We start from the raw sequence: 9874 nt of genomic DNA on the forward strand, positions 1-9874 counted from the left end.
TTCACAATGACTATGTTTTTAGCTTCAAAAAAGAATTTAAACCAATGAAAATAATATATTTTAGTTTTAGGAGGTGACTGAAAATATGTTCACTCTGATCACTACTGGTAAGGATAATTGCATTAATGAGCATGATAGCTTGGAGCACGGTCTAAAATTAAAAGTCTCATTTGGTGAAAAATCAAATTGAGTCAGCTAAGTGTGATCTTCATATGTTATAATTTAATGTGTACCTTCACTATTTGTCATATCAAAAATATGTGGCAGTTTTCTAGCAAGAAATGTCTACCACAATTTACCTAAACTATGATACATCACTATTGGATAAAGAAAAATGGAGGTAGGGATACAATTTTCAATATGCTGCCTTGTTTACAGCCATTTATATAAATAAGTATTTAATATAAATGCATTTTCATAATAACTACTAGAAATTAGGAAGAAGAGCAAAATGCTGTTATAAGATTGACACAGCATGACAGAGCTTGGCTTATACCTGGTCCTTATGGATTATATGGTATCCTGCCTCAGAGATAGACAGTCTATTGAAATCCGTGAGGTAGAATCACTTTTCTCAGTTTCTGGTTGGAGTAGACCTTGGACATGTGACAGTTTCTTAAATTTGAAATGCGACTGGAAACTTTGGGCAGATTGGTTTAGCTTTAAAGACTAAGAACCTAATATTTACTCTTCTTCCCTAAGTAAGTCACAATTCTTTCAATAGGGAAATACGGTAAGGAAATTAGCATGTGAAGAAAGAAAACGACAAAACTGATGGAAAATGTTCTACTTGGGTTATATGAATTTAAGAACTAAACCAATCAGATTAACTACTTTATAAAAGTCCAAGCCAGTTCTTTCCTCTAAATATCTTACCAGACCTGAAATTAGTCATCCATTTAATTGTTTTATGATTTAAAGTGTGCAGAAGGAGTAAATATCATTTGAGTTTTGCTAATTTAACCACATTTTTTCAACTTGAGTGAGCTTCCTCTTTAAGCGTCCTACCTCATTTCCTTACAGAGGGTTTTTTTTTTAAATAAAGAAAATGTAATAAAATGACTACAAGTTGCATCACAATTATGATAATAGAATTTTAGAACCTGCCTTTGGGAGGTTGGAAGGGAAATAACAGAACTAAAAATTAGATGCAAAAGCCCCAGGGGCTATGAACCCATTACCAACCCAGACCGGAAGGAATTTACGCCGTAATCTCATATACTCCTAGGCCTCTGAGGCAGCCCAGAGCCAAGCCACCTAGAGAGCGGAGTGATGGCACTTTGTGGAGGATTCCATCCTAAACGTATTCCCCCAAATGTGCTTCCACCAAAAACGGTTTGTTAGAGCTACTACTAACCGTGGGAAATTCTGAGTGGAAAATGACACTTTTACAATACTTCTTCAAATAGGGCAGGGAGTAATATGTGCAGGCATGCAATTCAGTGTCATTAACAACCAGAGTACTTTTGACCATGAAGAATAAAGTCAGTGGTAGAATGAAGGCAAATGGGGAACTAGAAATCCACTTACGTCAGGACTTATGAAACTACCTGAAATGATAACAAACCTAATTCTCTCAAGCTGAATCCAGTCTGCGGTGTTGTTCTTGGCGTAGGACACGATGATGCTGGGGTCTGAGTAACTGAAGCGACAGGAACCTGAGCCTGTAAAAAGCAGTCACATGGTTCAAAGTTAAAGAACAGTATAATTGCGTATTATCTGTCCTCCTAAATGGGAGACAGTTTTGTAATCATTTGTATATTTATTTAACTGCTTCCCCATGCTTCCAACTACGCTGACATTTCTTTGATTCCGATTTGGTTACCGGTTCTGAGAAATACTATTGGATAAATAACTTTAGGGATCAGGAAAAAGGCAAGAAAACTTTAGATTTCTTGAGAGATACACAACTAAACTAAACTAAGTTATAAAATAAACACTTAGTTCCATGCCAAGAAATATCTAAATGTTCTAGAATGATTCATCATGCCATTATGGTTCTTGAAAGTTAGTATTAATTAACAGCAGTCGCATTAAATGGTATATAAGTCATTAAATTGAACGAGAACTAAAAGCACTGTTCTTCTTCTGTGTGTGTGTTATTTAAATGATAGAGAGCATGTGAGTAACTAAATACTGTAAAGAAAATTCAACTACCAAATGAATGAGAACTATTAGATATGACTGATATTATTCTACTAGAGCCCAACATGAAAGATTTAAAAGAAAGACATTATGTCCCATTGTGAACATCTGGTGATTATTTCTCACTCTGATTTCCCATATTGGAAATATGACCAAGGAAAGTTTTAAAACTCGGACAAGGATTTGTTTCTACGCATTCAATGAATTCAGGTAATAAAACATGGCATGACTATCATTTCAAAGATCTCCTCAGAATACCCCAAACAGCCATGAAGCATATGCCAGAAGTAACTGAAGAGCAGGATTTTTTCCTACTATATTAAAAACAAATGAACCAACAGAAAAAGAAATAGTGCAATTTATGTTTAACTTTCACCCATCTGCTAGAGGAGCCTTGGTTTCAGCAAATGGCATCTGTTGATGGTTTTTACATTTGCAGCTCTCAGGAGTTCCAAGCTTTAATAGACTCATTTATTGTATTTCAGTGGTGTTTAGTACAACACCCATTAGTCTGCGATCGCCAAGGCTGGCAGTGTGCTAAAGGCCAAAAGGCAGCTTTCCCAGATTTATTCTCACAGCCAAAACGTGGGTGCAAAAAGTATAAAAGAAAGGATATTCGACGGACAGCTCCCCAGCAACCCTAATCTCACATACAAACCCACCTTGTGCCATTTTGATCATTGCTAAATTTTACCTTTCATAAGCAGCTGCTTAAAATAAATATCGAGCTGTGAGGCTGGAACTGGAAGGGGCCAGGATTATGGGGGACAAACCTCAGTACAAACAAGAATAAGGACTGGCAGACCATCTGTTTATTTTAAAACAAAGTTCGAACCAGCCTAAAGCATTTCAATGGTATTTATGTGCCTCCTTTGCGTTGCATACACCATAAGCTCTTAAGAGCAAATGTATAATGTGAATCCCCGAAAAAGGAACAGGTAGAACAAATGATGACCAAAAAAGTTCCTTACAGAACGCAATTCCTTGCAAATTGCTTACAAGTTAGGAGAGGGCAGCTGATCAATATCAGAACACAAACGTATCCAAATACGACCTTGATGACAAATATGACTTCTCTCCTATTTCCTTATGCTACCATCTCAGTGTTGCGAAATTCAGTTTATTATGCACCCGTAAAACACGAAGGCACCTGGCAGGTGACTCGTTTTTCCTCAGCCACTTAGTCATGAAATTCTCGCATATCTAAAATAATATCTTTATGAATACATCTTCTCTGCAGCATTGTCAATAGACCCTCATTAGCTCGGGCCAGGACTCCGCAAGAGGGATTAGTGAGCCTGCCTGTCTCCAGCCTCATGCCTCCTTCTCTGAACACATTGTTGCCAGTGCGCTTCCTACAAGTAAACCGACTCACGTTCCCTTCCTGCTTAGAATCCTTCAACAATTCCTCAGTACTTTCAGGAGAAGGCTGCATTTGCACCTGCAGTGGGACCAAGATGCACAGTTCCTAGACCACATGTGTACCCCGCAAACACATCTAGCCCAGGGTCATTATAAAGGGTTTCCATGTGCAAAGATGGTCAAAAAGGGAAAGGGACTCCGACACGGGGATGGACACCTGGATACCAGGATCAGAGTGTGGGGAATGAGTGCCGGTCCAAGGAGAAGCACTCACCGCCCATGCCAAGAGAACTGAAGAAGGAGGGCGGGAACTGGAAGAAGCACCCCCAAGAGAACCCGTCAGCTTGGGCTATCTGCCTCACTCTGAGGCCACCCCTACCAAACTCCCATTCCAAACGGTACCAGTCCCATGAGTAAACTCTTCCCCACTCCCACTCAGAAGGTAGGTGTTCCACATATATTGGATACAACTTTTCTTCACATAAACCCTTCTGGATTGCAACCCCCTGGCACCTAGACTTCAGCCAGCAGAGCAAGATTTTCCTTGCCCAGACTTACAATGGTTACTTAAGCCTGTGTGGGATGAGGGGAGAACAGAGTTAATCAGTGTCCATGTGCCCAGGTGGCTAATGCCTACTCCCCAATTCCCTGCCCCCCTTTGCTGTGGTGCAGGCTGTCACAGACCTCAAAGCACCTTTTACGAAGTAAGGAGGCAGTAATAACCAGGTGCCACCTGCAACAGGTACCTCTTTCCCCTCTGAAGTCAAGGATCCAATGTCATCTTTCTTCACCCTAAAGTAGCAAATTTGCAAGGAGTTGTAAAGAACTGCTGAAGGAGGGACGATAATTCAGGATCACGGTTATACAAGTATGTTCTGATAGCCATTGATGTAACTGGTCTAAAAATCCAAACACTTCCTTTGGTTCGTGATGGGCAAATGAGGAAAGGCCATCTATTTTCATTTCTGCCCACGGCAACGGTACCTAAAAGTGATTGAGGGTTCCTAAAGTTTTGTATTCATAAATAAAATCGGTGAAATTTTAGGATTTATTGAGGATCCCAATCCAGCAGTCTAAGAAATCTGGCTTTCATGTAGAGCTACACATAAAAGGTTACTGAAATACCTACGGTGTGAGGGAGGACAGGGTATTTAGTGTTAAAGGCACTTCATTAATATTCTTCCAGTTGGTCTTTGTTGCCAATTCTTGATTTTAAACTGACAAATAAATTGATAGATGATAAAGATAAACCTACAGTTATTTACAGTAACTGTCACTGACATTATTACTGGTTATTTAGTGAACCCACAGTGTACAATGATGGATATTTTAACGAAAAACATTTCTAGTCTATTATTGTCTTATAGCTTGTCCTATGGATTAAGAAATACATGCATTGCAATGTAAACACAAGCCATCTTTACTGCTCTGCTACAGCAGATTTCTACATAATGCCCTGCAACTACCTTGCAACAAAACAACCCTTCACTAATGATGTCCTGAATTTGTGCTACCAAATTTGTGCCCGTGAGTTTGTGCTCTTTTAATAACTTGCGGTGTATTATCAAGTTAATATAAAAATACTGGATTATTTTTTTAATTTTTCAGAATTTTAACGTCACTTGTAAGTCTGAGTTCATTCTTACTAGGTTAAGAATACAATACACACAGTTAAGAAAAACAGAAACACAGACATTGATGCCCTCAACTTGTCCGCAAATCTGCCTGTATCATAGTCTCCATCCGTCATACCAGTGTTTTCTGTTGTAGCGGATGAAGTGTTTCTGTTCTAATCAATGTGAACTTCCTCATATGGTCTAGATCCCACCTCCTCTTGCTCCTTATAATTTCCCCTTTCTTTTTCCTGAATCATCCATCTCTCCCCATGAGTTTCCTGGATCATTCCTGTCATCATACAAATATCACAGAAACATACAAAGCATCTCCCATTCTAAAAACAAACCACTTTCTTGATGTCACCCCTCTTTCTTCTCCTTCTATTTTTGTTCCCCTGTACAGCAAAGCTCCTCAAAAGCATTATCCAGTGATTGTTGACACATCTTCACATCCTCTTCTCTCCCCACACCCCACGCCCCCACCCTCCGCAAAGGCTCCTGCTCTCAAGCGCTACCCCGAAATTCACTGTGGGTGGTGGTGGGGGGGTCCATGTTGCCAAATCAACAGATCCCAAATTCAAGTTACTTGACTTCTCAGCAGGATTTGTCACAATCTCTGCCTTTCTCCCCTTGGCTTCCAACACCTTCTCGATTTCCTCCCCCTTCACTGGCTGCTGATTCTCAGTCTCCTTCATTTTCCGTTTCCTTCTTGACCTCAAACTGTTTTAGGCCTTTTCTTCTCTGACCTACGCCGCCTCCCTTGATGATCTTTCCCACTTTCAAGGCTTTAAATAACATCTCCAACAGGTAATACCCAGGATTATACCTTCCATGAGGTTCACACTTGCAGATCCAAACTGCTATTTATCATCCCTAGTGAACGTCTCAAACTCACTACGTCAAAATTGGAAGTACTGGTTTTCTGCGTCCCCAAAAGCTACTAGTCTTTTCATTTCAAATGAAACCACCCCACAGGCTCAAATAAACAAATGAACAAAAACACCTAGGCATCATCGTTGGTTCCCCCCTTTCCCTCACGTCCCATTTCAGCCCATCAGACTGTGCTGGGAGTTCTGCCTCCAAAATATTGTTCAGGTTATGTCCCTTTCAACTGCTACCGCCTCAGTCAAGTCATGAGCATATCTTGGTGATTTTCTTGTTCCCCCTTTTATCCTCCTGTCATCCATTATCTTCACACCCATGGGGGAGGGCATCTTTTAAAAACAGGAGTCTTCTAAAATGTTTTAACCATGATTCTGTTCCCCGCTTAAAACCATCTCAAAGCTTCTCAGCACCCTAGGAACAAAAGGGTGAGCTCCTCACCCTGATATACAAAATCCTTCATGATCTGCTGTACCAACGATGCTTGGTACACAGTAGGAGCTCAATAAACTCTGATCTTAGACTACCTTGTACCACTCTTCCTCTCGTTTACTATGTTCCAGCCATCAACTGCTCTGGACTTTCTTTCTCTTCCCTGAACACTCCATCATCCTAGGGCTTCTGCCCTCCTTCTCTCTGCCTGAAACTACACTTATTATGTCAATTTCCTCACACCCTATTCTCTCCTCATTCCATTCATATCTTTCCCCACTGACTCTTCCCTACCTGGGTCCCTCTTCTCCCTCAGGCATCGGTGCAAATATCACCTCCTCAGAGAACCCTTCCCTGAGTACTCAATCTAGAGGAGTCTATCCCAATCACCAATCATCCTCCGTCTTATCACTCAGCTTTGTATTATTCATAGTACTCTCAGTATTTACATTTATTGTGTTTATTTAATTGTTTACTTGCTCACTGTCCACATCCTGTTAGGATGCAAGCTCCATCAGAGTTGGAACTGTGTCTGTCCTGCCCATTACTTATGTCCCTAGTCCCCACAACAATGCTTGTTATACAGCAGGAGCTCAATAAACTCTGGCTGGATCATGAATAAGTTTGCCATAATTTATTTACTTCAAATTCTCCATTTCTTCATTTTTACTGAGGTATGTTTCTACTAAAAAAGAGAACTACAGGGGCGCCTGGGTAGCTCAGCTGGTTAAACATCTGCCTTTGGCTCAGATCATGATTCCAGGGTCCTGGGATCCAGCCCCACATCCAGCCCCCTGCTCAATGGGGAGCCTGTTTCTCCCTCTCCCTCATTTTGCTGCTCCCCCTGCTTGTGTGCGCACTCTTTCTCTGTCAAATAAATAAAATCTTTTTTAAAAAGGGAAGTACAACAATAGATGAGACTTAAGGACTTTTGACCTGACTTCAAGAGTCAAAGTGCAAAGACATCTGACAGCCATGCTTTAGGATACCGGGATGCTTATTTCCTCACCACAGATTAACTCTGGTACTGTTGTATGGTCACCCAGGTAATAATTCCCCCATATAAATTAGAAGATGCCCCAAGAGGACTTAACTGGTTCTATAATCCAGTCTGCTTTCGGAATAAAAATATCAGAGACAAATTACATGAGTAATTATGGTCCATTTTTGTCAGTCAGATAAAGTACTGTGAAGAATAATGATAGCCAGATGAGTTATTTTGCTTATTAGTAAAGCCTTATTATAATGGCCCAGCATAATTGAAAATAAGCAATTTGCAAAGTCATACAAGGTAGTCATCAGCCGTGTAGAGTATCATTCCCAAGGCATGAATTCTGACCTCTCCATCAGGAATCAGTTTCTACTGCATGAGAAAGTTTCTCAAATGCAGTATCTCCTTGATTGTGACATTATCTTGTGTTTTTAAGTTGACACTTTTTGTTTCTGTTAGAATATTTGAATAGTTAACACACTGTTTTGTTTTGTTTTTTTCAGAGAGAGCGTGTGGGGGAGGGACAGAGGGTGAGAAGAATCTTAAGCAGGCTCCAGGCCCAGTGTGAAGCCCAATGCGGGGCTCAGTACCACAGCCACCCTAACACACTGTTCTAAGGGGGAAAAAACCCACTTTTACGTTTAGGAACAAACTTAATACCACTGTAACCTTACAGAAAAATGTTACTCTTTTACGCAGTTTATTTATTTATTTAAGTAATCTCTACACCCAGCATGGGGCTTGAACTCACAACCCCAAAATCAGGAGTCACATGCTCTTCTAAGCCAGATACACACACTGAAAAATGTTACTCTTAATTGTAATGTTATAGATTAATGAGAGAATATTTGATGGCAGTTGCATGTTACTGTGTCATATAGGTTTTTTTTAAAAAAAACATTTATTTTAGAGAAAGAGTGAGTAAGTTGGGGTGAAGGACAGGGGGAGAGAGAGAATCCTGAAGCAGACTCCCTGATGAGCACGGAGCCCAATGCAGGGCTTGATCTCACAACCCTGAGATCATGACGTGAGCTGAAACCAAGAGTTGGCCTCCCAACCGACTGAGCCACCCAGGTGCCCTGGTGTCATATAGGTTTAAACACATCTTACTTAATTTGTCTCATATGAGGGAAGTCTACATGATAATAAATTCAGTGATGGTAATCACTGCGAGTTCTATGTAATTTTTTTTTACTTTACTTTTTAGAGTGAAATTTCCTCTGACACAAGTTATCTTTCAGAGAGGAAAGTCTGCACAGGGGATAGGAGAGAATGGAGGAGGAGGGCTGCCAGGGTTGTGATCTGGGCTTGGACACTTCCTAGCTATGTGACTTTGGGCTACATGACCTTTGCTATGTGACCATGTCACTTAACTATCCTGTGCCCAGTTCCCATGTTTGTAAAATGTAAATAGTAATATTAACCTCTTCATAGAACTGATGCAAAGATTAAGGAGTTAAGACATGACACGTGCCTAGGAAACAGTTCTTGGCCCACACTATTTAACAGATTTCAGCTATGAGTCAATATTTTTTGTTTCACTTCACAAATTCATTTATCCTAGAAAAGGAACATGTTTCTGACCATACTGGTTAATAGGCTAAATATTAAATTGAATTACTGCTTATCAAAGAACTTACAGTCCATTTTTCCTATGGCTGCTTTTATTTTTGGGCTATTTCCAGGCTCTTCAGTGGAAATGCTATAAATTCAACACATAAATAAAATCTGAGACTAAAATGAATAAACTACTTGTTTGTTAGCATTACTGGTAAATGTATTCATGGGTAAAAGAAGAGTCTACCTGATAAGCAAAAGAAAGTGCTCTGGGAAAAGGATAGCAAGACAAATCAGTATAAGCAGATCCATTTCATAAGATCCATTTAATTGCTGGAGTGGAGTTGAAAATTTGATTTTATAGTTCCTAGCATCCAAACAAAACAGAAAATCTGACAATAAAGAAAATAAGTTCTAATAACTCAAGAGAACAATAATGGTTGCTATGAACGGATAGGTACCACTATGTGCAGGTCTACTTTACAAGGAAGGAAAAGGAGGCAAAGAGAAGTTAGGAAATGTATTGGGGGGTAAGTGGGATTCAGAATTGGATAGACCAGAACCACACTTTTGACCACTTCACTGTAACTGCTTCTGGTAAACAAAAGCACACTTAAAAAAAAAAATGGTGCTACATTTTCACATGGTCACAACAGGCTGGGAGAGGTTTTCTGTACTGCGACTTCTACTCAGGCTTACGACTTGAGACCATAATGTCCTGTTCTTGGTACAGAGAAGAAAACCTAAAGGACTGAACCACCACCAGCCTAAATATCCTGCCAGTCACCAACTCTGCTTTCAGGTTTTACAATAGAAGATGAGTGAAACTGCATCCAGAAGAAATGGGTGGCTCAGTTGGTTAAGCACACAACTCTTTTTTTTTTTTTTT

At 40.0% G+C, this 9874-nt stretch overlaps 1 protein-coding gene across 2 annotated transcripts in view; it reads right to left on the minus strand.

The window, feature by feature from the left end:
- The window catches only part of RELN (reelin), a 475458-nt gene that overhangs the window by 209070 nt on the left and 256514 nt on the right, over positions 1-9874 (minus strand). For both annotated transcript variants that reach the window (XM_040644349.1, XM_040644350.1), the window contains exon 9: positions 1568-1664. In XM_040644349.1, coding sequence (XP_040500283.1) covers positions 1568-1664 — 97 coding nt within the window. The remainder of the gene's footprint in view (positions 1-1567; positions 1665-9874) is intronic.

Source organism: Ursus maritimus, unplaced genomic scaffold, assembly GCF_017311325.1.
Source record: "Ursus maritimus isolate PB19 unplaced genomic scaffold, ASM1731132v1 scaffold_3, whole genome shotgun sequence".
Lineage (NCBI taxonomy): Eukaryota > Metazoa > Chordata > Mammalia > Carnivora > Ursidae > Ursus > Ursus maritimus.